General features: G+C 51.1%; 1 protein-coding gene across 1 annotated transcript in view; it reads right to left on the bottom strand.

The window, feature by feature from the left end:
• MYL10 (myosin light chain 10) overlaps positions 1–22,451 on the bottom strand; it is a 34,470-nt gene extending 12,019 nt beyond the window's left edge. Inside the window, exons 1-3 of the mRNA XM_059898717.1 lie at positions 22,334–22,451; positions 2,476–2,480; positions 816–992 (exon numbers count right to left, since the gene is read on the bottom strand). Of these exons, the coding sequence (XP_059754700.1) occupies positions 816–992; positions 2,476–2,480; positions 22,334–22,451 (300 nt within the window). The remainder of the gene's footprint in view (positions 1–815; positions 993–2,475; positions 2,481–22,333) is intronic.
• Positions 22,452–27,980: the final 5,529 nt, after the last annotated feature.

Raw genomic sequence — 27,980 nt, 5'->3', positions numbered from 1 at the left:
TGTGTCCAAAGCAGCCCGGCTGCCCAGTCCGTCCAGCCAAGTCGGCCCCCACCTGGGGCCACCACGTCTGATGGGCTGCCAGGGCCGGCAGCGCTGGGCTCAGGCTGTGGGCCCACCTGGCCCCAGGCACAGGACAGCTTAACTGTCCCTGGAGCTGGCCTTAGGCCTCCAGGCCCCGGTACGGCTGATCCCCTGTCTTGGGGGAGGGAATGTGATGATAACGAAAACAATTAGAGTAGCTGACGTTTACGAAACACAGCAAGTCAGGATACGTCCTAAAACTTGTGTCTTCACATGGACTCCTTTACCCCATTTTCCAGGTGAGGAAACTGGGGCACACACGGGTTAAGTCACTCACCCAGGCTGATAAGTAGTGGTGCCAGGGCGAGGGCTCCTTTCTAGTGGTTCCAGAAGGTTGTGCCCATTGCGATGCTCCCCTCCCCAAGCCATCCTGGACCAGCTGACTCTGACCAGCCCCTCTGACCTCCCCGAGGACTGTGATGGAATCTCCCGCCCTGAGCTGGGGCCAGGCCCTGCCACGCTGCCCCCTGGCAGAGGGACCAACCACACGGGGCTACAGGTGTTCAGCAGGTCAGGGTGAAGGGAAACTGGCTCTGGCCACAGGAGCCAGGATTCCAGTCCCAGCCCCATCTCCGCTCACTGTGGGAGACGAGCAGTGTGGGCACGGCAGGCGCCTGCCCCTTTCTGGGCCTGAGTGGAGGGGCAGGTGGCCACTGTCCACGCCAGCTCTGGCAGCAGCCTTTCCTGGCCCGGTCCATGAGCCTGGGCCTGGGGCCTCCTGGCTCTGGGCTTGCTGAGCGGGCAGAGGTGATGCCATCCGGGGCTTCCACCCCTGCTTCCTGCTGGCCGGAGGTGTCCATATGCAAGGCCTGGAGGCCCCTGAGCGCCTGCTTCTGGGGATCACTGCTCAGGACAATGCAGGGGCTCCTGAGGGCCCAGGACAGCCCGGAGCACTCGGAGAGCCGCCCAGCCTGCCAGGAGGAGGGAAATGCAAGAGGGAATCGCAATGGAACTCGGAGCGAGTCACAACAGAGCTTACGAGTGCTGAGTAAATGAGTCCCCATGGTTTCCTTCCCCGGCCGCCTCCTCCTTCATATTATGAAAGCAGGAAGAGCTAGTCAGAAATCTGGTGGAGACCGTGGAAACCCCCAAGGAGAGATGGTCGGGAAACACTTGTCCCAGGGGTAGAGGGGAGTAGGGGGGGATGTGGGGAGCATGCAGCGGTCCTGGGAAAAAGAAGCTCTGAGTTCCACCCTCGTTGTGGGACTCTCTCTCAGCAACACACAGACCCTCAGTTTTCCCCATCTGAGAAATGGTGCCAGCAAGCTGGCTGCTTGGAAGCGGCCATCAGGCAGCCCAGTGCCCTGGGAAGGAGTCACTGGCCCGGTTTGGACGGCAGAGCCCCCACATGGATGGAATTCTTTTTTTTTTTTTTTTTTTTTATAAATTTATTTTTATTTTTGGCTGCGTTGGGTCTTCGTTGCTGCGTGCGGCTTTCTCTAGTTGCGGCGAGCGGGGGCTACTCTTTGTTGCGGTGCGCGGGCATCTCATTGCGGTGGCTTCTCTTGTTGCAGAGCACGAGCTCTAGGCACGCGGGCTTAGTAGTTGTGGCACACGGGCTCTAGAGCGCAGGCTCAGTAGTTGTGGCACATGGGCTTAGCTGCTCTGCGGTATGTGGGATCTTCCCAGACCAGGGCTTGAACCCGTGTCCCCTGCTTTGGCAGGGGGATTCTTAACCGCTGTGCCAGCGGGGAAGTCCCTGGATGGAATTCTTGATGAAACTTACCACCGCAGTCCCCCATCAGCCTGAGGGGGCTACGGCGAGTCTGTTGCCATCACCAGGTCACATTGTTCGGCTCGGCTGACCACTGGGAGACGGCCAGCTGTTGGGGTCCGAGAGACCCCTGAGGGGTTTGTGCTCCCAGCCAGGTGCCTCCAGGAGCGATTAGTCTCGGAACTGGAATTTCAGGTGGGCCCCAGGGAGTCAGAGGACTTAGACGGTTGTGAAGAGCACCCCACTTTCCAGAGGGCAACCGGAAGTCTCAGGGGTGACCAAGCCAGGATGGGAACTTGAAAGAGACCAATTGCCTTAGGACAAGGCCAGCCCCCTGCAGGGTGACAGCTGTCACCCAGACCACATGAGAGCAAGCTGGGGCAGGTGACTTTACCCCTAACCTCTCACCACTAACTCCTTGTGAACAGCAGGCTGTCCCCTGCCCTCCCAGGCCCACTGCCCTTGGATACTGTCCCCACCGCCCCAGCCAGCCACCACCTTGACCTCCAGTGCTTTCCAAATCCTTCCTTCATTTTCCTTCCTCCAAGCCTTTGCCCAAGTCACATGCCCCCTCCCCTCCCCCACTGGAGTCACTGTCTATCTCCAACCTCTACTCCGCAGAGCAAGGACCACCTGCTTTTCCCTCACCACCATTGCCCCACCTAGAGGCTTCCACTCACCTGGCCTATGGGAGCATGGAGGGAACCATCAGCCCTCTGAGTCCAGCCCTGCTAGATGCTGAGTGTCTTTTGCAACCTCCCCATCAAGTGGCTGTTGCTTGCATACCACCTGTGATGGGGAGCTCACCACTTCCCAAGCAAAGGCAACTCAAATCGGCAAATGCTCATTGATTGTCTACTGTGGCCCTCCGCTGGGTGTTCTGGGGGACTAAGAACTCAGCCTTGACAACTCCTGGGCTTGGGTCATTGTAGTAACCCAGTCAGACAATGTACGCTGAGTTTCTTCATTCACTCATCAATTATTTATTGGGTGCTGGGCACAGCGCTGAACGAAACAGGTGTGGCTCTGAGAGTGAGGGGACCAGACAAAAAGTGCGAACACCCACCAGTTCAGAGGGGACATTATGGGCTGGGACCCAATGAACTGGGCCTTGAAGGATGAGGGGGACGCAGTGGGAGAGGTCACTGCTCTGGGAGGAGGGCAGATAAGGTGTGGGTGTCCTGGGGCACCCACGGAGTTGCTCAGATATGAGGGGCCAAGTGGGAGGGGCCGGGGTCCAGAGGGAGAGGGGAGCAGAGGGGGCAGGGCTGTTCAGAGGTGGCATCCCGACCATCGAGAGGTGACCTCGAGGGCCCAAGCAGGACCCAGCACAGAGTTCCCAGACCGGGCTTGGGGCTCCCTCTTCTCTTGGTTTAGGGTCACTCGGCACACTGAGCAGAGGAATCCTGTCCTTTCTCCTCCTGCAGCCTTCAAACCCGCAGCTATTTTTATAGCAGGATGCTGTGGCCACAGGCCCCTTGAACGGGTGCCTCTCCCATGCTTCTGCAGATCGAGCACACTGGCCGGCCCTCTTGGCCGCTGCTATAAAACAGGCAGGAGGCATCCTGGGAGACATTCTTCTTAGCTTTAAAGGTTTCCTTGTCTTTTCTAAGTGGCTCCAAATTAGAGGAAGGCTCCAGACAGGGGCGGGCCTGGGGAGGAGGGGACAGCGGGGAGTTTGGGAAAAGACAGACCTCCCTCTAATTATCCTTAAGATCTCGGTCATCCCATCTGCTAATTAGAAAGTTGATGTACGCGAAAGGCAATTTCCTTTGGGTTAAGAAGGAGCAAAGGGTAAATCGGCACTAAGTCTGTGTTCTGCTTGAAATATTAACTGCAGAGTGGTGGCCTGAGTCTGGCCCCCGGTCACTTGGGAGGGGGCGGATGCCTCAACCATGAGCACAGAGACTACTGTGCCAGCAGCATGTGTTGGATGTTCCTCGGCCAACGCCGGATCTATTGGTCTGGATTCTGAGTGGGGAAAGTGGTCCTCAGGAAGCTTGCACCTCCCTGGTATTAGGGCCCTGCCTCCCAGGGATTATTTGGTGAGCCTCCTTGGGGGAGGGAGGGGACCGACCCCTTTGTCCAGTCTCTTATCTCATGACTGGGGATGTGATGGGGAGGTGGGGGATGGTGAAAAGCAGGTATCAGAACCCAGACCTCCTGACCCCTGGCTTGACCACCCCCTGGCCCCCCCAGGGGAGATCCTTCTCACACGCTCACACTGCCTTCCTCAGCGTTAAGTGGCTACAGAGTTTGACAGGACGGTTTGGTGACCAGGTCACAGCCAGGAGGATCCAGGGGTCCACGGGTAGAAGTGGGGGCTCTCACTGCAGCATCACTGCAGAGGGTGAGTGACAGTGACTTGTCTTCCCAGCCTCAGTAGCCACAAGGCAGGTCAGATCTGGCAGCAACTTGTGCTGAGGAGTTGCACAGGAGCAACCTAGGGATTGCAGCTCACAGTCAGCTCAGCTCAGACATGCGGTTGTAAAAGTGCAGGTATTCTTGGGTTGCATTAATAGAGGTCTAGGTCCTCAATCCAGGGAGGTGACAGTGCTACCTTCTGTTGACCTACACAAACAATAGAAAACTTAGGCTTGAACCTAGTACTGCGCTTTGCAGGGGAGGGCTTTTTGGAGGATAGCCACATGAATTGCGGCTGAGGGGTTGGGGACTCTCAGCTAGAGAGTAACAAACAGCCTTGGTGGGAAGCATAATTGTGGCAGTTTATCGGCTGGGCCATGCATGGCCTGTACCCACTCAGCTAGGACCACTCTTCAGCTCTCCAGCCTTCATTGTCCTTCCTCCAGGTATTTGCCGTCAGGCTCATAGGCCTTCTCCAAGCTCTGTGCCTTGGGAAGAACTTTCCCTCTGTTATCCCATTTTAATTCTACTGTTTGGGTTATTAGCTATTGCTACGTAAAGAATCACCCAAATCACAGTGGCGTGGTCACAGTTTCGATGGGTCAGAAATTCAGAAAATGCATAGCAAGGAAGGCTTGTCTCTACTTTGTAATGTCTGGGACTAAGGCCAGGGATCGCTGGACAGCTAACGTTGGAAACGTCTGAAGGCTTGACCACGCATGCGTTTGGGGTCTGGGCTGGGAAGGGGGGAGGGGGACAAGCGGTGAACGGTGGGGACCAGCCCCCTGGTTCACAAAGCGCAGAGCTCATCCCACCGGACAGCTGAGAAAACTGAGGCCTGAGGCAGGGAAGGGCTGGCTCGAGGTGCCACTGGAAGACTTTTACCACATCCTGGAAGAGACACATGGGAGCCGAGTCAGCGGGGACGTCCAGATGGGCTTCCCCCTCTTCGAGATGCGGGACATCCTGGCGGCAGACGGTGGCACAGGCGATGCTTGAACTTGGGGCCCTCCCAGGGGCCTGGAGGCTGGCAAGCAGGCCAATTTGCTGTACTAATGTGTGCTTTCTGCTGCTCGGGGCCTCCTCACGCCCTCTCCTGTGAGCCGGGCCAGAGGCAACAGGACAAACTATAATTATGTCAAACCACGCCCTGCTGCCCTGGCTTAGCAATTAGCCAAGTTGCCCAGCATCCAGCAGCTTCCACCCCCGCCTGGCTCAGGGTGGGGTGAATCAGAAGCCAGGACAGGGGGTGGGCCACTTTTTAATGCCCCCTCCCACCCCTACCCCCCAGGAAAAGAGCCTGCAGATGGAGCTTCCTTCCCCGGCGAAGGAGATCATGGAGCCGGGCCCCCTCCCCCTCCACAGGCTGCAGCACCCACGGTGGAGGGACGGTGGAGAGGAGAGCCCTGCCTGGAAGGCACCCCTCCCCCGAGCCCGGGCCTGAGCCGTAGGGGGACCAGCAGTACAGCTGCAATCTTCTCCCCAGGGTCTGGGGGCTGTGGATAGACTAGAGCTTGAATTTGGAATTAGACCTGGGTTCGGGTCCTGCTGGGCCTGATTTCTCTGCGACCTCGTGCACATCACTGAATTGCCTCAGGGTCTCTGTTTCTTTACCCGTAACCCGAAATTGTTTGTATTTTTTTAAAAAATTTATTGAAGTATACTTGATTTACAATGTTGTGTTAATTTCTGCTGCGCAGCAAAGTGACTCAGTTATACATATATATATTCTTTTCCGTATTCTTTTCCGTTATGGTTTATCACAGGATATTGAATATAGCTCCCTGTACTATACAGTAGGACCTTGTTGTTTATCCATCCTACATATAATCGTTTGCCTCTGCTAACGAAATTGGTTGTATTTACTCAGCAAGTTTGTTATGAGGGTTAAAGCAGCACGCCTGGAACATGATCGGTGATTATCAATTGGGGCTACAAACCCTGTCTGGTCATTGGCAGAAGACATGGCTGTCAGTGACAAGATCCCCCAGCTGCAAGGCCATGTGGCCCAATCGTCCTTGCGCCCAGCGTATAAGCCGGCTGTTATGTCACTGCACTTCCAGATGCTCACTTGCAGGGGAATGCTGGCTGTGTCTGTGTCACGCACAGATAGGCCTGCACCCCAGCCCGAAGCGGAGGACCCAAAACACAGTGGGCACTTATCATCAACAGCCGTGGATTGCGCTTTGCATTGATTCCTTCTGCGAACGCTGGCCCGACCGCAGGCCGGGCTTGCATCCTCCACTGTTCAAGAATCAGATTAGCTTCAAACTCGTCCCAGTTGTGTGATAACCGTTCGTTGAGACCTTCTGGAAAGATCAAGGAAGTGTCAGCATCTTAGGTGGAACGGAGCACAGATATATTGGGAGGATGGTAGGTTGGGAAATGCGGAGGGCGTGTGTGTGTGTGTGTGTGTGTGTGTGTGTGTGTAGATAAATGCTCGCCTCCTATAGTAGGAAGTCCTTAGATAAACTTGACACTGAGAGGCCGGCTGGTAGCAACACAAGCTTGTTATTTAGTGCTACGGAGGGAACTCTGAAAGAATCAGCTAGAATTGAGAGCAATGGCCTCTGCGGCAGGGGAGAAATGGGGCAGGAGGAGGGGTAGGCCTGTGTAACTGTGTAACTACACAACTCTTATTACAGCCTCTAACTGAGGGGCCTGCTTACATTTGACAAATTAAAATTAAAAAGAAGAAATATGTACTGTTGAGTCGATCTCTGTCTCCCTAGTCTTGGGGGCCCTGAGGGGACTGGGGTGGGGAGCAGGGCTGCCTTGGGCCTGGTATAACCCACGCAGGGCTGGGCACATGGTGGTCCTCAGGGAAGCCACCCGAGGTCACGCTCTCGCTGTCACCAGACCCTGGGGCCCAGTGGTGCAGCAGACGCCCGGTGCTGACCTCAGCGTGCTCACTCTGTGGGGAGCCTGCAAGGCGCCCCAGTGGCCCAGGAGCACTTTTGAAGTCCCAGTACCTTCTAAGGATTCCGTTTAACAAGCTGGGTGCTGCAGGCACCTGGTTGAAAGACGCTGTATGAACACATGAGATAATTACCAATTAAAGCCATTTTCTTAGAAACAGGAAGGTCCCATTTGCCAAGAGTAAACAGTGGGGGCGGGCCCAGCCTGGGAAAGTCGTTCTGGGGGGCCTCAGAAGCCAGTGTGAGTCAGAGCTCAGGGTCAAGTGAGGACAGAGCTCCCTCCCCCGAACCCCGAGGGTGAGAAGTCAGCAGAGATACAGTGGCAGGGCCCCCCCATCCCCAGGGTGGCAGGAGAGGCCCCACCCACAGCTCTCCACCCTGCCTGGCAGGAATGGAGGAATTACTAGACCGGCCCAGATGGAGGGGCACCTCCACTGAACTCAGGGACATCCCCACATCCTCTGCAGGATGTAACCTCGATGAAGGGACAAACAAGGGGAAGCGAGCCCTGGGGTTCCCCTTTCACTAATCTCACAAACCCCTGTTGAGGACCTCCTGCGTGATGCTGGGTGCCTGGAGTGAAGCAGTGGACAAGACAAGCATCCTGCCCTCCTAGGGCGTAACCCTTAGTAGCCAAGCCTCATTGGTGCTTGTGACGGACCAGACAACTCTGTCGAGTGCTTTAAGGGCTGGCTCTTTTTACCTTCACCCTGACCCTAGAAAGTGGTCTGTTAGGATCCCCATTTACAGAGGAGGCTAAGTGACTTCCTGAGGTCACCCAGCTAGTAAGTGAGAAGTTCGAGGCTCTGAGCAAGTAACCACTGCACTGCCCATCCCCCAATCTCCTCGGCATCTGCCCTGCCTGCAGCTGCGAGGTTGGTAATCCAGCTGGCGTCCATCCCTTGATGGGCAGCCTCACCTTGCAGACTCCCAGCCTCCAGGAGGACTCGAACCCCTCTCCAGCCCTGCCTCTTTCCTGGAAACCCCTCAAAGCCAGATCAGGGAGTCAGGCACTTCCTCCGCACACGCATGCTGACTGCATCCCCATCACTGAGAACCATCCATTCAAACTTCCAAGCCAGTGAGCTGGGACCAGTTCCAACTCCTCCTGCTCCCTGCTCTCCAAATTTCATCAGCTCACAGAGAACAGAGGCTGCACGTCTCTGATGGGCCAAGTGGAACCTGGGGCCAGGACCCAGCAGCCCAGAGCAGATCCACAAAGAGACTCGGCTCCTTTTACCGCGTGCCCTGGTTACCTGGTTACCACTGGCCGATGGCTAATTCCTGCTCCCCTGCGCAGTGGGAAGGTTCCTGTAAACTATAAAGTCCCTAATAATGGAAGCAAGTCTTACAATACTCAGGTCAAATGTACAGGCATAGATAGCTCAGTTTCCCAAAATCACATGGTTCTTGGAGATGATTGTATTCAGCATTTCACAAAGTGACCTATTGTGTTCTGGCATCTACTACGTGCTGAGTGGATCTCAGATCTTAGCTACCCCAGGGTATCTCCGATAACCTGTCCTTACAAATGAGGGGCTTGATCCTCAAGGAGTGTAAGTTCTGCCAGAGGTGAGGGACAGCTACACCAGAGATCAGTTCTTTCCCTGATGCCTCCTGAATTAGTTTTCTGTTGCTACATAAAAACATAACCAGAGATTTAGTGACCTAAGACAACACACACATTTGTTATCTGACAGTTTCCTTGGGACAGGAGTCTGGGCACAGCTGGCTGAGTCACCTGCTCAGCATCTTACAGTCAAGCTGTCAGCCGGGCTGTGTTCTCATCTGGAGGCTTGACTGGGGAAGAATCCGCTCCCACACTTATTCTGGCTTTTTCAGAATTCATTCCATTTCTTGGTATCTGTATGGCTGAGGACTTTTTGCTGGCAGTCCACTGCAGGTGGCCTCAGGCCCTAGAGGCTCTGTGTCATTCCCTGCCACATGGCCTTCTCCAACATAACTACTTCGGGAAGCCAGTAATGAAAGTCTCTCTCCAGTCTGCTAAAACGGAGTCTTATATAATGTAACATAATCATGGGAGTGACATCTCATCACTTTTGCCACATTTTTTTTGGTTAAAAGCAAATTACAGGTCCACACACACTCAAGTGGAAGGGATTGTACATTGGGGGTCATATGAGGGTCTGCTCCTGATGTGCCCCCAGGAAGGATGAGGGGCACTCCTGACCCCGGTGGGGTTGTCACCGGTCAGGTATCCAGGCATCACTGGCAGCCGGAAGGGCGTGCACACACCAAGCACCCTCCTGCTGGGAGTTTCACATCAAAGACCCCATGACAAGCTCTCACTTTCTTGGATCCTCATCTCAGGAAATCCTCACCTGGTCCCCTGAGCAGGAAGCAGGGCAGGGCTTACTGTCCCTTCATGAGCACGAGAAACCGAGACTCCCAGTTAGTCTGTGACCAGGCTGTCCCCTGGCCTCCCGCCCAGCGTGTAGCCCTCACCCCCGTGCCTAGGCTGTGTCACCTCTTCTGTCCTGCAGCGTCAGCGCAGCCTCAAGCCACAGCCCTCTCTAAGCCCTGAAGGAGTCGGCGCACCGCTTCCCGGCAACAGTGTTTCTGCAGCCTTGTTTACAGTTGTTGAACTATTTTCGTCAAATTAATTAAATACATGCTAAATCCTCTCCAATTTGTTGTGCGATAAATTAAAGATGCTAAGATTGTGAAATGCATAACAAAACCTGTTTATTCTGATAAAAGCCCGCATGACAGCCCTGAGACAAGCGTCTGATGGTCCAGAATCTGCTTCCACTGCCAGCTTTATCAGAGCGGGGCTTCCGGCCAACAAGCCCCTCGGTGGCTGGGGTCCCAGTGAGCCCACATGGCTACCCAAAATGGGGACTTGAGGCTCAGAGGGAGACCTCAGAGGAAGGCTCAGAGGGAGGCTGAGAGAGCTGCATGGAGGCCAGGACTGCAGAATGCATTGTCCTTCCCCAGAACCTCCTGCTGGCTTCCTGTTGCACCAGGTCAGCAGCTTGTAGGAATGATAACAGCTAATATGGGTCTGGTGTCGTAGTATATAAACTCAAGTAATCCTCATGCAACTCTCAGAGGGCAGTGTTGCTATTACCCCATTGTACAGAGGAGTAAGTAAAGGCATTGCAAGTAACCAGCAGAGTGCACACAGCCTAGGACATGGAGGAGCCGGGATGGGGCCAGCAGTCCAACTACAGAGTCTGTGCCACTCACTCTATGTACACAGGATCCTCCTCCAGCTCTGGCCACCCATCCCCAGGCCAGGCTATAGTCCCAGAATCCCTCTGGGTCCAGGACACACACCACTACCACCACCACTCCATCCCACAGCTAGTGTCTGTCTCAGTCTGTTCCTTCTCTGTGCAAAGTGTGCCCCGTTGGCCACATGAGCATGACGGGTCACCTGTGAGAATCCCCTTCACCCACACAGGGGCATCCTGCAGCTCCTGAGAAAAAGAGGGCAAGGGCATTCCAGCCATCCAATCTGAGGCACAGAGAGCCTTGCAACCATCAGCCTGTGGCCCAAACCCTCCTTCCCGGAGCAAGTGGATGTATGGATTCAAAGCGACTCCACAGCCACTACCCATGTGGGTCGCTTGGCCAACCCCGGAGCTGTACTTTGTTATTCCCATTTTGTGGATGAGGAAACTGAGGCCCAGGGAAGAAAAGGGACTTGCCCGACTCCCATAGAGAGATTGTGGGATAACTAAGTTTAGACCCAGAAAAGGCTGAGCTGCCGGTACCCAAAGCCCAGCTCCTGACTTCAGCACAGCCTCGCCGTCACTGTCACTCAGCCTCCCTCGGCCTAACCAGGTGTCCTGGGCATCTTGGGACCCAGAGCACACTTAACAGAGGTCCCGACGCAGGCCTGACTCCACTCCAATCCCAGCTTCCACCCCCATGAGTGGGCATGTGCAGTACCCCGCTTGTTGGGCCCTTGAGAACCTCAGAGCAAGTGTGGATTGTTACACCTTGTAAACTCTGAATCCCAAAAGCGATGGTAATTGTTAGCAGTACTCCTGCTGCTGATGAGGAAGAAGAAGAGGATGAGGACAAATTGGGTGAGTTCCAAGCTGGTCCCTCCTTCCGAGGCAGGCACCCCTTATTCCTATATGTCCACTCAGGTGGGCCCACACTGCCCAGGGCCAGGCTTCCCAGGAGGGGAGGCAGGACACACACCCTCAGTGGTCTCTCCCAGAACTCTCTTGCCCCTTCGACGTCCCCAAGTGGTGTGGCCCTGGCTCCCTCGCAAGTTCTTTGATGACAGTTGGACCACGTGGCTCCCGCCCCGTGACGTCCCCTTGCTCCTCAGCGCATCGGCTCCCATCACCCTGGCACGTGGGGGGTCTGCTGACTGGTCACTCATAGGCAGAGGGAGACAGAGAGCAAAAGGCCACTGTCGTCCAGTGGGACAGGGCGAGGACACTGGAAGCCCAGGGAACCGCAGGAGAACCAGAGGGAGTGATCTGTTCTAATGGGGGCCAGTGGGGAGGGTGTGGCCCAGGGAACAAGTAAGCAGAGGTGAACACTGAGGTTGAAGTTCTGAAGGATGAATAGGAGTTTTCCAGACAGACACGGGAGCGGTGGACAAAGTGGGGTGTGGGATTCAGACAGCCTGTCTGCCGGACACAACCTTTCCCTCTCGTTTTTCCCAGGACAATCACTAGCGACACTGATTCAGCAGGGGAGGAGGGGGCGGTTTGGAGTGGCTGACACAGGGCACAGGATGAGGAGATGGTGGGGACTTGCCTGTGAAGGTGGTGAGTGTGGGCCTGGCAGGGTCCCTGAACCCCAGGTAAAAGTCTTGGTCCTTGTGCATGGCTGGGAGCCGCAGAGAGATTTGGGGCAGAGAGAAATATGAAGCCACAGACACAGAGCTGGACCAGAGCTAGAAAACCAGAAAAGACTGATAAAATAGTGCAGGCAAGAAGTGACAGAGGCCTGGATGGAGGCGCACATGGGGGGAGTGTCCCTCAATTAGAGGGACAATAAGGGCGTACAGCCAACAGGACATGCGGAGCAATTTACTATGAGCTGAGGAGGAAGGGGACATCCAGGCCGCCCTCACTTGCTCTGATGTGGGTAAGGGGTGGGCATCATTCGGGCTCAGTGAGGGAAGCAGAACCCCGGTGAGGGTTATAGTATAGGAATTAGCACCCACACTGCTGGGGAGGGTCTGGGAAGGAAAGGTCCAAAGTAGGGAGCTTTATGGGAACCAGGGAATGTCACCAGCCAGCCCTCTCCAAGCAGGGGTGCAGGTGGAGCTTGCAGAAAAATCTGGAAGCCAAGTGGGTCTGGCTGCTGGAGTGGGAAGGCAGAGCCAGTGTAGACGTCGATGGACGTGCCTTCACAGCTTCTGCTCTGTGAGATCACAGCCAGGCATCTGGTGGAAGGCCCAGGTCACTGTGAGCCAGCAGGGCCAGCAGTCCTCAAAAGGAGAACAGAGGAAAGGGCAAGGACCAACCAGAAACTGCTGGCATCTCTGTGTCTGTCTCTCCCACCTCTAGCCTTGATGGCCTCAGAGCACAAATTTCTCTTCAGGCCAGCTAGAGGGGAGAGGATTCTAGGGAACAAGGTTCCAGCCAACTTGATCGGCATGAGCCACCACAGGGGAATGACAGAGCCATTTGCTGAGACCCGGCACCCAGGAGGGGGCAGGTGCAGGGCCACCTGGTACAGTTGTGCATGTCGTTCACTGCTCAAGGGCACTTGGCTAAGGGATCCACAAAGGCTGAACCCCTGATCCTGGCATGAAGCTGCATCTACCTGGATTCAGGGGTATCTTTTTCTAATTTATATAAGATATTCTTTGAGCCTGGGCAGGGTGCAGGGAAAGAGGATGTGTTCCAGGTGGGATGGGGGGGGTATCTGGGTATCTGTGGGGGTGGGCTTCCCCATCTGTGGCCAACACCAAGGAAGGGATCATTTCCCTTTAAGGGCCGGGCACACAGGTTTCTTGTTAATGGTTGGACTAATCAATAACAGGTGTGGGGCATAAGATGCTAGTCCTAAAATCCCCAGAGGGCAGCGCTAGGCCCAAGGAAGGAGCACAAAAGTGGGCAGAAGCCAGCTTACTCTGAGGGAGAATTCTGCCCTAGGCAAAGCTATTTCAGATACAACAAGCTGACTTTACAGGTGATGAGTCCCCCGTCACTGGAGATATGCAAGCAGGGCCCGATGGATGCTTAGAGGGTTTGGTGCAGGGGATGTTATGAAGCATCAGTGGCCATTCAGCTACCTGCCCCTCCTGGGCTGTGAGTCAAACAGGAGAGAGATCTCTGAGTATGGGAGGGTGGGGCTCCCCCCAAGTCCACCCCCACGCTTTCTCTCTGCTCACTTCTTTTTGGAACTGCCTTGGGTGTTTAGAAGATTAATTTCATGTTTGTGCAAAGCAGGGAATTAGGAGGGGAGGAGACTGAAGTTCTCTGTAGGTTGTTAAGAAAACATCATCTAAAAAAAGACTGGCAAAATCGTTGTGGATACAGGTTACAGTTGAATGCCCTGTTTACCACCACAAACCCAGGGCTTTTAGTTGTAGGTAATTTGTTCTCATGCTCTGCAGTCTCAGAACCTAAACCCTTGGGCTCTGGGATGTTAAAAGACAGAGCATGGCGGGGTGGCCTCCGTCCCTCAGGGCAGGGAGAGTGGGGCATCTTACCACCACCCCTGTCCTGCTGGCGTCCGGGCTACAGACCTCAGGCAGAATTCTGCCGTGGGGACCACTGGCTCCTCTGTCCACTGCTGCTTCCTTCATCACTTCTCAGTGCTCCTGGGGGAATCAGGGGAGAGAATGAGGCTCAGAGAGGGCACAGGCTCACCCCAGCACACACAGCAAGTTGCTGACTCCTGGTCCAGAGCTCCTTCTCTGAGCTGCCACTTGCTCTTTGAGATCAAGATGGTGGGAGCCGCCGGACCATAGCAGGCCTTTCCAGGAGGGCCTCGGGAGACAGAGTCCACACCATCCAGCATCCTATCCATTTTTTTTAACAGCGTTGTTGAGATATAATTCACATACCATACAATTCACCCATTTAAAGCATACAGTTCATGGGCTTTTAGCATATTCACATTGTTGGGCAACCATTACTACAATTGATTTTAGACCATATCTATCACCCCAAAAAGAAACCCTGTACCTTTCAGCAGTTACCCTCCAACCCCTGCCAGTGGCTGCCAGAGCCTCCCCCCAGCCCCTGGCAACCACTAATCTATTTTCTGGCCCTATGGAGTTGCCAACTCTGGCCATTTCATACAAATGAAATCTTATAGTAACTTGGTCTTCGACTGGCTTCTTTCACTTAGCATAATGTTTTGGAGATTCATGCATGTTGTAGCATCCATCAGTACTTCATTCCTTTTTATGGCTGAATAATATTCCATTGTATGGATACACCATATTTTGTTTATCCATTCACCCACTGATGGACATTTGGGTTGTTTCTACTTTGGGGCTATTATGAATAGCCCTGTTATGAACATGTGTATACAAGTTTTTTTGTTTTTTTAAAATTAACTAATTTTTGGCTGCATTGGGTCTTTGTTGCTGCACGCGGGCTTCCTCTAGTTGTGGCGAGCGGGGGCTGCTCTTCATTGCGGTGCACGGACTTCTCATTGCGGTGGCTTCTCTTGTTGCAGAGCATGGGTTCTAGGCACATGGGCTTCAGTAGTTGTGGCACGAGGGCTCAGTAGTTGTGTCTCGTGGGCTCTAGAGCGCTGGCTCAGTAGTTGTGGCGCACAGGCTTAGTTGCTCCGCAGCATGTGGGAACTTCCCGGACCAGGTCTCGAACCCGTGTCCCCTGCATTGGCAGGCGGATTCTTAACCACTGCACCACTAAGGAAGCCCATGTGTATACGTTTTTGTGTGGTCGTATATTTCTCCTCAGAGAACTGGAATTCTGGAGATAAATAATAATTATAAATGGGGAGTAACTATGTTGGAAGAAGTGGGGCTGGAGGGAGGATAAATAAGTTAAATCTTCAGGTCTTGGCGGAAGAAGTCATCAGATATTTAAAATTGATAAATCAAGAAATACCAACATAGTAGACATATGTCATCCTTGTCAACCACTCTGAGTCTGGGCCCCTCTCCATTGTTTGGGGAATCTTCCTCCCATCCAAAAAAAAGGGAAAATTCCAAACCCTCTTTCCCAGACTCCCCCGAAGCCAGAGTCAAGTTCATGCCCCTGCTCAGCCAATCAAACGCACCCACTCGGACTCTGATACTAAAGCCACGAGGTGGAGAAGCAGACGTCACACAGGTTCCATTCTGGTGAGGTTAGAGGCTGCTTGGGGAGACAACACTCAGATTCTAGAAGTGGCAGGGACCACAGAGCAGTGTCCAGCATTGAGGGCTCTGGAACAAGAGGCTGGAACGCGAATTGGGTGTCATTCCTATGCGAACCTCTACCCCCTAGATCTCCAGCCTCCCTCTGATGTTGTAAATCTCTCGATATATATACTTCTAATAAATGCTTTTTCTACTTAAATTTCCCAGAGTTGGTTTCTATTGCCTACAACTCACATTGCTGACAAAACAAGCAATACTGGCTTGTTCTTAGAGATAAGAAGGTAATCTCCAGGGAGCAGTGAAAAAAAAATGCATCTGTTCCTCGGTATCCTCAAGGGATTGGCTCCAGGACCTGCCACAGACACAGAAATCCGAGGATGCTTAAGTCCCACAGTTGACCCTCCGAATCCATGGATGATTCAGCAAACCGCGGATTGTTGCTGTTGGGTGCATCTGTGGATGTGGAATCCAAGGATATGGAGGGCAGACTGTATACATATTTATTGGAAAAAAAATCAGTATAAGTGGACCTGAGCAGTGCAAACCCGTGTTGTTCAAGAGCTAACTGTAATTACAAGTGGTTGTCGCGGAAGAGGGGGACGTGGGCAGGGAGGGGCAGGGCTCCAGTGTTTTTCATTATATTATATAAGCCCCTCTGTATGATCTCTTTTTAACCCATGTGCATTTATTAATTTGATTAAAATTTAATATATTTATTTTTAAATTCCAGGGGTCAAGCTCTAGTTGATGATAAGACTGAGATGTGACAGTGGGGCGAAGTGGCTGAGTGACGTGGAGAGGAAGTTGCCGGCCAGGGCGTGGCATGTGTAACCCACAAGGCAGGAGGCCATCAGGGTGGTGTGAGAGAAAGCTGGGGGGTTGGGGGACTAAGGTCTTCACTGAATGGGGGGGTGATGGGGATGGGTGAACCGGGGGTCCACGGATCCTCAGAGCAGTTTCTACTGCCAAGCCAGGCTGGCGCCCTGCAGCCCTGGGAGACAAGCTCTGTACTTGGCCCGTTGCCCCAAGCTCCCTCCAGGCCCCCAGGCTGATCCCCCTGCCCTCCCACAGGTTCCCCTCCCATTCCATGGCCAAGTCCACCCAAAACCTGAAAAAGCCTTAAGAAACATCCCCCAGGCCCTCATAAAGCCCCACACTGGTATGTGCACGGGAGGGCGTGGATCTGATTTTCAGACAGATCAGCAGTGATGTTTGGAATGAACTGAGAAACTAAAGAAGTTTTCCCAGAAGGAGAAGATGGGGGTGGGGCAGAAGGGAGGGCCAGGATGCCGTTGGCCCACATCTGCAGGATATCCAAGGAAGAGAGGTAGACCCTTCTGAGTGGTCCCCCATCTGGGACCTCAGATGGCTGAGACATCAGCCATGGGTCGATGCTACAGGCAGTTAGAGTTGGGTTCAAATAAGGAAGCCCTTATTAAGGGCTTATTAAGGAACTGTAATTATAAGTGGTTGTCGCCAAAGAGGGGGACGTGGGCAGGGAGGGGCAGGGCTGGAGGAGTGAGTTCCCCATCAGGGGAGGTGTGTAAGCAGAGATTGCACCTCCACCCAGCTGGGATGGTGTTGGCAGGATTCCTGCATGGGATGAGAATCCTCCAACCCTGAAATTTTAAGAAAAGGAGCAAAGGGAAGGAGAGCAAAACAGGGCCCAAGGCAAGAAAGGAGATGCCACAATAGCAGCTGCTGGAACAGCAGCTCAAGACGGAAACATGCTCTTATTTGTGGGGAATTTGTTTCAGCAAATGAGAGACAGTGATGATGCCCAGGCTGTCTCCTAAAATTAATACCATCTGGAAAAAAATACCAAATTCAACAGGACTCATTTTTTCCCCCCGCTAATGAACTAAGCCAAGTTTTGTGCCCATCCTGATTTATCTGTTTAGAAAGAAGCTCTTTATTTCCAGGAGCTGGACCATCCTTCTGGCCAGATGAGGGCTCATGACCGCAGAGAAGTTCCATGTCTGAGGCTTTTTGGTAAAACGATGTTTCTTGTGAAATATATCAGCTCTACACAGAATGGAGTAAATGTATAGGTACACTTTATATGATAAACATGAACTTGACACCCAAGAACCCATTCCCTGGCTTAAGAACTAGAATATTACTAGAACCTTAGAGGCCCCCTGTGTGCCCTTGGGGGTAACCACTGTTCCAAATTTCAGGTTAATTACTCCCTTGCTTTTCTTTAAAACCACCTACATAGTAGGTGGTTTTAGTATCCCTAAATAGTATGTTTTTCACTTTGCTTCTCTGTGACCTTAAAATAAATGGACTCATACTGCATACATTTTTCTATGACTTTCTTCTTTCGATAAATATTGCTTTGAGATTTATTTACATTGATGTATGTAGTAGCTATATTTACTTTGTTTTTATTCTCCATAACATCCTACCCCATGAACATGGATATTTTTTGATTGACTTGTGAACTGAGACATTTTTTAAAAATTTCTAAATGTATACTGGTTTTCTGGTTATCTATTTATCATTGATTTGTAAATTAATTTACAAATTAATTCTAGTCTTATTCTAAGACTAGAATATAGTCTTTTGATACACATCCTTTGAAATCTGTTGAAGCTAGCTTTATGAAGTAACGTGTGGTCTTTTTCATAAATATTCATGTGCACTTGAAAAACATAAATATTCTCCTCTGGTTGGGTACAATGTTCTCTATGTATCCACTTGATCGAGTCTGTGATATATACTATTAAATACTTTCTGGTTTTTATGTACTTGATTTATTAACTATTATAAGCAATAATTTTAACTGTCCCATATCATTTTGGACTTCTGTATTTCCTTTCATGTCTGTCCATTCTTTTTTTTTTTAATTTTATTTATTTTATTTATTTATTTTTGGTTGTGCCGGGTCTTAGTTCCGGCCGGCGGGCTCCTTAGTTGTGGCAGGCGAACTCTTAGTTGCAGCATGCATGTGGGATCTAGTTCCCTGACCAGGGATCGAACCCGCATCCCCTGCATTGGGAGGTGAATTCTTAACCACTGCGCCACCAGGGAAGTCCCTGTCTGTCCATTCTTGCCGTAAATATTTTAGACTATGTTATTAATGTATAAAAAAATAAGAGTTTTTCTACCTCCCTGGTGAATTAACTCTTTTTAATTCTTCATTGATCTTCTTTATCTTTAGTAAAACTTTTAGCCTTAAAAGCAATTTTTTTTCTGACATGAATACAGCCTTTCCACTTTTCTTTTCTTTTTTCATGTGCCTACAACATATTTTCCTTTGCTTTTCAATCTTTCTGTGTCCTTATGTTTTGTGTGCATCCCTTGTAAATAGCATATGGTTGAATTTTATTGTAATGCTGTTTGACAGTCCTTGTCTTTTTTTTTTTTTGGCTGCACCGCGCGGCAAAGCACGGAGTCCTAACCACAGGACCGCCAGGGAATTCCCGACAGTTTTTGTCTTTTAACTAGAGAATTTTAGTCCATTTATATTTTAGTGATTGGTGATCAATTTGGGTTTCTTTCTACCATCTCATTATATTTTCTAACTTGACCTGCATTTTCTGCTTCTTTCCTCCCGCTCTTTTCCTGTCTTCTTTTGACCTGTGGATTAATTTGATATGACTGCAGTAATATTGCAACAGACAACTCCAAAATCTCAGGGGCTCACAACGACAGAAAGGTATTTCTCACTCTCAGTCTGAGGTTGGCTGCAGCTCTGCCTGGTCTTCCTATTATTCCATATTGTGGGTCAGTTCCAAAAATATGCTCACTGGGGCTGGGCTGAAGCAGCAAAGGCTCTCTAGGGCAGGTGACAGTGGCACGAACACAAGAGACAAAGCCAAATCGTGCAAGGACATCTCAAACCCCTGTTTGTGCCACATCTACTCACAGTCCATTGGCTAAACCAAGTCACGTGGTCAAGCTCAATCTCGGTGTAGTGGGGCTATCTATTCCTCTCATGGAGTGGGACGTAGGCAGGGTGAATACTTGCTAAACGATAATATATCCCACCATGAGTGGGATATATTTAGAAGATTTATATGAAGATTTAGAAGATTTAGAAGATATATATGAAGATTTTAGAGGGGGTTTCCTCTCTCTTTTTTTTTCCATTTTATTTTCCCACCTTGTCGCCATTTGTTTGAGTAATATATTGCATGTCTATTCTTTCAGCCATGATAGCTATTTTAACATTCATATGTAATAAATTCTACAGTTAACTTATTTCCCCCTCCTGACAAATATGAGAACCCTAGAACTCCTTAAGTGAAATCACTTCTCCTTCCAATTGCCATGCTTTTTTTGATCAGCATTTTAGTGCTCAACTCTTTCCCCGCACACACATTAGGCATTATTATGTTTTCTACAGGCGATGTTTATTTTTTGTCCCCACACTTACCAGTATTTTTTGCTCCTCTCAGTCTTTTCACCAGAGATCCTTTGCATTCCTCAAGCACAACGAAATTTCATTTTATAAAAGTCTGGCTGAATATTTGTTTATCTGAAAATGTCTTTATCTCACACTCATGACAAATATAGAACTGATTCATTCAGCATATATTTATTGCGGGCCTACTCTGTGCCAGGACACATCCCAGACATTTGGGACACTTCAATGAACAAAACCCCAAAACTTCCTGCCTTTGAGGATCTTACATTCTAGAAGACAAGATAGGGATAATAAGCAAAATGGACAAACCAAGTGTCTTGTATGTTACAAAGTGAAAACCCACATCAAAAAGAAAAGTAGAGCAGGATAAGGGAAGTCAGAAATGCCTGCAGAAGAGCCGGTGGTCAGGGTAGACCTCCGAGAAGATGACTTGTGAAAGAAGAGCATTCCAGATGGAGTGAAGGGCTGGTGCAAAAGCCCTAAGATGAGAGCGTGGTTGGCGCATTCAGGGAACAGTAAGGAACAGAGTGGATGGAACAGAGTGTGTGAGGGAAAGGGTGTGAGAGGCAGTCAGCGCTAACAGAGGGGCTTGTAGCCACTGTAAAGGCTTTGAGCAAAGACAGCAGCTACTGGAGCATTTCAAGCAAAATGACATTTATCTGAGTTTTTGTAATGATCATTCTACTTTCTGTGTTGATAGATAAAAGTTATTTTATAACAAATTCTGGAGAGGTTGTGGAGAAAAGGGAACCCTCCTACACTGCTGGTGGGAATGTAAGATGGTGCAGCCACTATGGAAAGCAGTATGGAGAGTCCTCAGAAAACTAAAAATAGAATTACTGTATGACCCAGCAATCCCACTCCCGGGCATATATCTGGACAAAACTATAATTCAAAAAGATACATGCACCCTTATGTTCATAGCAGCACTATTCACAATAGCCAAGACATGGAAACAACCTAAATATTCCTTGACAGATGAATGGATAAAGAAGATGTGGTACATATGTATACAATGGAATACTACTCAGCCATAAAAAAGAACAAAATAATGCCATTTGCAGCAACATGGATGCAACTAGAGATCATCATACTAAGTGAAGTAAGTCAGAAAGAGAAAGACAAATACCATATGATTATCACTTATACGTGAAATCTAAAATATGACACAAATGAACCTATCTATGAAACAGAAACAGAATCACAGAGAACAGACTGGTGGTTGCCAAGGGGGAGGAGGCTGGGGGAGGGATGGAGTGGGAGGTTGGTGTTAGCAGATGTAAGCTTTTATATAGGGAATGGATAAACAACAAGGTCCTACTGTATAGTGCAGAGAACTATATTCAATATCCTATGATAAACCATAATGGAAAAGAATATATATAAAAAGAATGTATATATATATGTATACCTGAATCACTTTGCTGTACAGCAGTAATTAACACAACATTGTAAATCAACTATACTTCAATTTTTTAAAAAAATAATTTTATTTCAGCACATGGAAAATACTGTTTTCCACTGCCTTCTGACTTCCATTGCTGCTGTTGGAAAGTCAAGAGGCCCTGGGAGATTCTGGGGTGCTTATAGGACCCAAGTAGGAAGTACCACCTCCTCCCTATGGGCCTTGTAGCTGGGGGTCCCAGGGTTCTGCTGGGCTCCCCTTCTGGCCCCGCCTGCAAGCGTCTGGGCCCATGATCTGGGCCCACTCAGGCCTTGCCAGCCCTGGGGAGGAGGGTGCCCCCTAAAAATTCTGTTGATGACCATCATTCACTTCTCCTACCTGGAAATTAGCGGTAGGGCTGGGGGAAGGGGAGCAAGGTGGAAGTAGGGGGCTGGGCAGGCTTGGAGTGCACGCAGCCCCTCCCCTCTGGCCAGCCTGCCCCTGATGTCTCTGCAAAGGGACCTTATTAGCAACTGGGAAGCTGGCTCCACTGCCTCCCCAGGCCTTGCAGGAGATGAGAGAGGTTGAAATGATGGCCCGACCGCCTTTCTGCAATCCATCGTTATCCCTTCCCTCGCCCGGTCCCACCACCTGGTAATTCCACTGTTAATTAAAATCCCGCAGCCTTTAATAACACAGCTCATAATTGCTGTTTTCACCAACCCCGGATTGGCTGTGCAGGCCTTGGGGGGACCTGGAGTTTTGTTTCCTGAGCCTGACTTTGGCAATGCTCTCCAGCTGTATATTCACCCACTTGTATTCAGCCAAGACTCCCCATGGCTTCAATAGTGGGACGAGGGGGGCCAGTGTCCCGCACCCTGGGGGCCACCCCAGAACACCCTTGGTATCTCCTAGGGGGAAAGGTTAAAGAAGGAGGCAGGCTCTCCACCCCCCAGAGACAGGGCTCCAGGTATAACCCCCAGCAACACAGCCTGGGTGCAGACCGGCTCCCACTCACACAGTGGGCCCGTGATGGTGTCCGCTGACCTTGTCCACCTGTGGCCGTGCTCATTCTCATCTCCATCTCCTCTGAGGCTCCCCACTGCCCCGAGTTCCCGTGTGCAAGTGAGGAAGCTGCAGATCAGAGAGGGAGGAGGATTTCCCAAGGCCGCACAGCAGGCAGGCAGCAGAGCTGGGCTTCCTCCTGCCATACTCTCCACACTGACTTCCACGAACGTTTTCACTTTCTTGCCCTCCACCTCCACATCCTTCTCCTCCCTCCCAACTCCCTCCCACGCCCCACAGCCCTTGCTGAGAACTTCCTCGGTCATTCTGGGAGTGGACCTAGGGTCCTGCAAATGTGCAGAGGCAGGCCGGGATGGAGGAATGGGAGGGGGACCAGAGGACCGTGGCTAGAGGTCACGAAGGTCCAAGGCTGGGGGCCCCTGTGGCCACAGTGGAGCCAGGACAGCTGAGTTTGGCCCTGCCCCGATGACCCATGGGAGTGGATGCTCTACCGCCCACCCCAAGTCTCCTTAAGGTCTGAAGCATCATCCCCAATGGCTGGGAAGTTGATCCATTACTCTCTGCTGAAGAGAGCCACCCCACCCGAGGCCAGGCCCTTTCCTGGGGCAGCCTGTGCCCAGGAGGGATGGGTACAGGGCTGCGAAGTTCCAGCCCCAGCGATGAGGTCCTGCAGGGTTGGCTGAGGCCTGCCTGTCCCTCCCGGCTCTCCCTCTGTGCCCCCCGCTGCTGTCCCTCCACCCGGGGTGCTGATCCCTAAAGCATCCGCATTAAACTTCCCGCACACACTCTCGATCTAGAGTCCGCTTTCAGGGGACCTGACCTTTCAGAACCATCCTTCCAGGTGGGATTCCAGGTCCTGCTCCCTTCACTCTGCCCACCCCCACTACCCCCTCCGCCCAGGACCCCAGACCCCCAACACCCCTGCCCGTTACCCAAACCCAGCTCATTCTCCTGGCTCCTCTACTCTTGCAAAAGGAAGGACACGGCAGTCAAGCTACAAATACCCCCGGCAGCTCAGCTGAGAGTCTCTGGAGGCCAAGGACCCCTTCAGGGCCCTTTATGCCTCCGAGGTCGGCTGTGTCATCCCCGTCTTACAGATGAAGGAACTGGGAAAGCTGTCGCCTGCCCCAGTCTGCACAGCTGGGAAGTGTCAGAGCTCGTACCACAGCTGGTTCTCACCCAGCACCCAGCTCACAGGTGCCTCGGCCGACCTCCTAAAACACCACTTCCCTCGCTGCCAGCTTTGTGAGAAAATCAACCTCTTAACTCCCCTGCCCTCACTGATGCCTCGGATGGAGAATCATGTTTACAAAGAACTGCTTTCATTCATTCACTCACCGACTCATTCATTCATTCACTCACTCACTCACTCATTCATTCATTCAACAAATACATTTTGAGCACCTATTTTTTACCCGGCACTGTGTTTGGTGCTGGGGACACCTTGGTGAAGAAGATGGACAAAGTCTTTGTCCTCACAGAGCTGATATTCTATGGAGGGAGACATACAATAAACACGATAAATAAGTAAAATAAATATACACTAGGTCAGATGGTGCTAAGTGCCAAGGAGAAAAAGGGGACATGAAAGGCTTGGGGTGGGGCCTAAAGGGTGACAGTTAAGACAGCGTGGCCAGGGGAGGCCCCATGGGGAAGGGGACTTTGGGCTACAGGGTGCAAGGCCCATTTGTGAATGATAGGGCACCTGGAGCCCTTTTCCTGGGCTTTTGGTGGGGATGGGGACACTCCTCCCAGCAGGGTCTGTAGCAGCCCTGCTTGCCTCGTCTGGTGGTCCTTGTGGGGCAGCCGTCAGGGCTCGGACCACCCACCCAGGGGAGGCAGCTTGTGAGAAGGCAGAGGGTTCCCTTGTCCCTGTGGACAACTCTGAGCCCTGCCCAAGCCCAGTGCCCCACTCTGGAGGCCCTTCCCAACACCCAGGACCTCAGGTGCATCCTAGTGAAGAAATACCTGCGCGTTCCTTGCAAAGATGACTGGATGTTGGCAGAGCACCAGAGATCCCAGATGAAGGGCATCACTTGCCCAGAGGTATCATATGTTCCCCGGAGCAGAGTCCAGGGGGCCCCGCCTACTAGCTTCAACCAGGGCCCCCAGCTCCCATGGGAGGTGTACCTGGTAAGGTCCTCCTGGCCACGGTTCCTGGGAACACCCAAGCATCAGCAGATTCCACAGATCTGATTAGCTGGCTTCCATGTCTTTCTCTGGCACCCAGCCAGTGACAAGGCTCAGTCCCAGGCTAGAGCTCTGTGACATACCGCGAGAGACCTTTGGTGAATCTGTGCTGGCCACCCTCTCTGATGGAAAAGGCTTCTTTCTGAGGAATCAGGGACAAACACCATGTTCTCCCCAGTACGTGACCAAAACATCTCTCTTTGGGTCTTATGTGTGGAGGAAAGGCTGAGGAAGGTACCAGATGGAGGGGTGAAAACATGGCAAATACAAGACAAACTGCTCAGGGTCCTTTGGAATGGAGCTGACCCTGGGAGGCGTCTGAATTCACAAGGTTCGTGGGAGTTAAAAAGAAGTACTCTGCTCAAGGCTGGAGGATGATTGGGAAGAGATTAGGTAGCAGTGGGCAACAGTTACAAATTCAAAGGCAAGGGAAATGCCGTGGATTGGGCGGACCCAGGACCCCGATATAAAGTACGCGTCATCACCTCCTTTTTATCGGTAAGGAAGCTGAGGCTCAGGGAAAGTAAGCACCTTTCCCAGGGGTACAGTGGGGAGTCAAACCAGGGTCGTCTTCTTTCCAAGAGACAGTCCACCCCCCAGGATCTGTACCTACTGCACCCCTCCCCGGGTGGGCCCTGGTCTCTGACACTGGACCTGCAGGGAACCTTCCTCATTTGGTGTTGGGGATGAGCTGCCTGAAGACCCAAGGAAGTATTTTGTTCAGAGCTCTGGCCAAGAGGGTCACCGATTCCTCTCCACTCCTTGGGTTTCTCTGCCCCATTCCCTCGGCCACCCAGTGCCCCAGAGCTCGCCCCTCTCCCACCCCTCACTCCAAGGTCACCTTGAGTGCCAGCAGGAGGCAGTGTGGAGCAGAGGAAAAGAGCAGGGTCACTGGAACCAGACTGACCTGGGATTGGATCTCAATGCTGTGCCATCTTGGGCAAGTTACTAAGCCTCTCTGAACCCCGTTGTATTAGTTTCCCGTCGCTGCTGTAACAAGTTACCGCACAGTTAGTGGCTTAAAACAACACACATTGGGAATTCCCTGGTGGTCCAGTGGTTAAGACTCCACAACCCCAGCACAGGGGGCGCAGGTTTGATCCCTGGTCAGGAAACTAGATCCTGCATGCAGCAACTAAGACCCAGTGCAGCCAAATAAATAAATAAAATCAATAAATAAATATTTCAAAAGATAAATAAAGGACCCTGTGATTACATTGGGCCCACCCAGATAATCTCTTATCTTAACATCAGCTGATTAGTGACCTTAATTCTCCCTTGCCACTTAAGGCAACATATTCACAGGTTCCCGGGAATAGTACACAGACATCTTTATGGGAGAGGGCAGGGGAAGCAGCATTATTCTGCCCACCACACCCGCTTTCCTTACTGAGTGGTTATGAAATAAAGATGAGTTTGGGGAATTCCCTGGCGGTCCAGTGGTTAGGACTCGGAGGTTTCACTGCCTAGGCCCGGGTTCAATCCCTTGTCGGGGAACTAAGATCCCACAAGCCCTGTGGTGTGGACAAAAAAAAAAAAAAAGAAAGAAAGAAAAGATGAGTTTGTGTGATAAGAGCCCCAAGCACAGTGGCTATCAGAAGTAGATGTTTAATAAGTGGTCCCTCTGAGTATGTGTTTTTTTATACTAAGTTATTTAAGTAAGAAACCGTTTCGAGGGAAATGCAGAGGCATCGGGGAAACGCAAATCGAAACCACAAGGAGACAGCACCTCACACCTGCTAGCTGCCTATCGTCGCACAGGGAGATCAGCTCGCTGCTTTGTGACCAGCTGGAAGGGTGGGATAGGGAGGGTGGGAGGGAGGGAGATGCAAGAGGGAAGAGATATGGGAACATATGTATATGTATAACTGATTCATTTTGTTATAAAGCAGAAACACACCATCGTAAAGCAATTATACTCCAATAAAAACGTTTTAAAAAAAAAGTTATTAAACATCTAAAAAAACAAAAAGACGAGAAAACAAGTGCTGACGGGATGTGGAGAAAAGGGAGCCCCTGTGCACTCTTGGTGGAAATGCAAATTGGTGCAGCCCCTATGGAGAACAGTATGGAGGTTCCTCAAAGAATTAAAAATAGAACTGCCAGATGATCCAGCGATCCTACTTTGGGGTATTTATTCAAAGGAGATGAAAGCAGGATAAAGAGAGACCTGTATTCCCTTGTTCATTGCAGCATTATTCATAATAGCCAAGATTTGGAAACAACCTAAGTGTCCATCAGTGGATGAACGGGTAAAGAAGAAGTGGTATATACATAATATGGAATATTATTCAGCCACGAGAAAGGAGGAAATCCTGCCATTTGTGACAACATGGATGGACCTTGAGGGCATTGCGCTAAGTGAGATAAGCCAGAAAGAGAAACACAAGGTATCACTTATATGTGGAATCTTAAAAACAAAAAACATATTTTAAAAAGTCCAACTCATAGAAACAGAATAGAAAAGTGGTGCTGAGGGCTGGGGGCTGGGGGAAATAGGGAGAGGTTGGTAAAAGGGCACAAACTTTCAGCTATAAGATGAATAGGGTCTGAGGAGCTAATGTATAACACAGTGACCAGAGCTGATAACACTGTATTATATAATTGAAATTTGCTGAGAGTCAAACTTGTGTTGTCACATACACACACGCGAAAAGGGATAAATGTGTGAGGTGACATATGTGTTAATTAACTAGACGGGGAGAATCATTCCACAATGTATATGTACATCCAATCACCATGATGCTTCTTATAATTTTATTGGTCAATAATACCTCAATAAAGCTGAAAATTTTTTTTAAAAAAAGGATAGAATGTGATTTCCTCACTAAAGGGGTCACTTTAAGGATCCATGGGCAGGTCCTCCCTGCATCCCCAAGCCCACCCCTGGTCAGCTACAGGCCTGACAGTGAGGGGGTCCCTAGGGGAAGTTCTCCCCCCAGCTGGAGGCTCTCACTCCACCGTTAGGATGTCTTCCTGGGAGGTGAGCTGGCCTGAGTTGTATGCCAGGATTTAATTAACCCTGGCACAACCAGAACTCCAAAGCCAAACTCTGGAGCTGCTGGGAATGACCCACCCCAGATCTGGCATTCACCAAAACAACCCCAGGTACAACGGGCTGGGGGGCCACCTCCCAGTCAGCCAAAGCCAGCTGGCTCCTGGCCTCTGGAAGTGCTAGTACTGGCTGTGCACTGAGCTTTCTGACTCTTCTTCAGATATTTCAAAGTACCCCGGCCTAAGTGAATTTGCTATTTGACGTCTTGTGCATTTAAGTGAAATTCAAGCCATTGATTCCCGAGTCTCATGTCACTGGCTTGTGCATTTAAATGAAATCCAAGCCAATGATTCCAGAGTCTCATGTCACTGGCTTTTTACAAAAACATGCAAAGTCCTAGAATCCTTCAGCCGTTTTCCTTGAGAGACAGGAAGTCAGATTTCTCTTGTGAGGTAAGCCCTGAGTCTTCAAAAGTCTAGGGAGGAAGGCCAGGTTTAGGCTGCTCAAGTCCTTACTGCAGGGACAAGCTTCCACTCCTGGCTACTATGGACAGTTGTGCAGTCTGTGCACTGCACAAATGTACCCAGCTGGGGTGTGGGAAGAGTGAGCATGGGGGCTGAGATCCAGCCCACACTGTGCTCATCAATGG

Source organism: Balaenoptera ricei, chromosome 15 (genome assembly GCF_028023285.1).
Source record: "Balaenoptera ricei isolate mBalRic1 chromosome 15, mBalRic1.hap2, whole genome shotgun sequence".
In the NCBI taxonomy this organism is placed as follows: Eukaryota; Metazoa; Chordata; class Mammalia; order Artiodactyla; family Balaenopteridae; genus Balaenoptera; species Balaenoptera ricei.
Note: the sequence above shows the minus strand (reverse complement) of the source record. Positions and strands in the feature narration are given on the sequence as shown.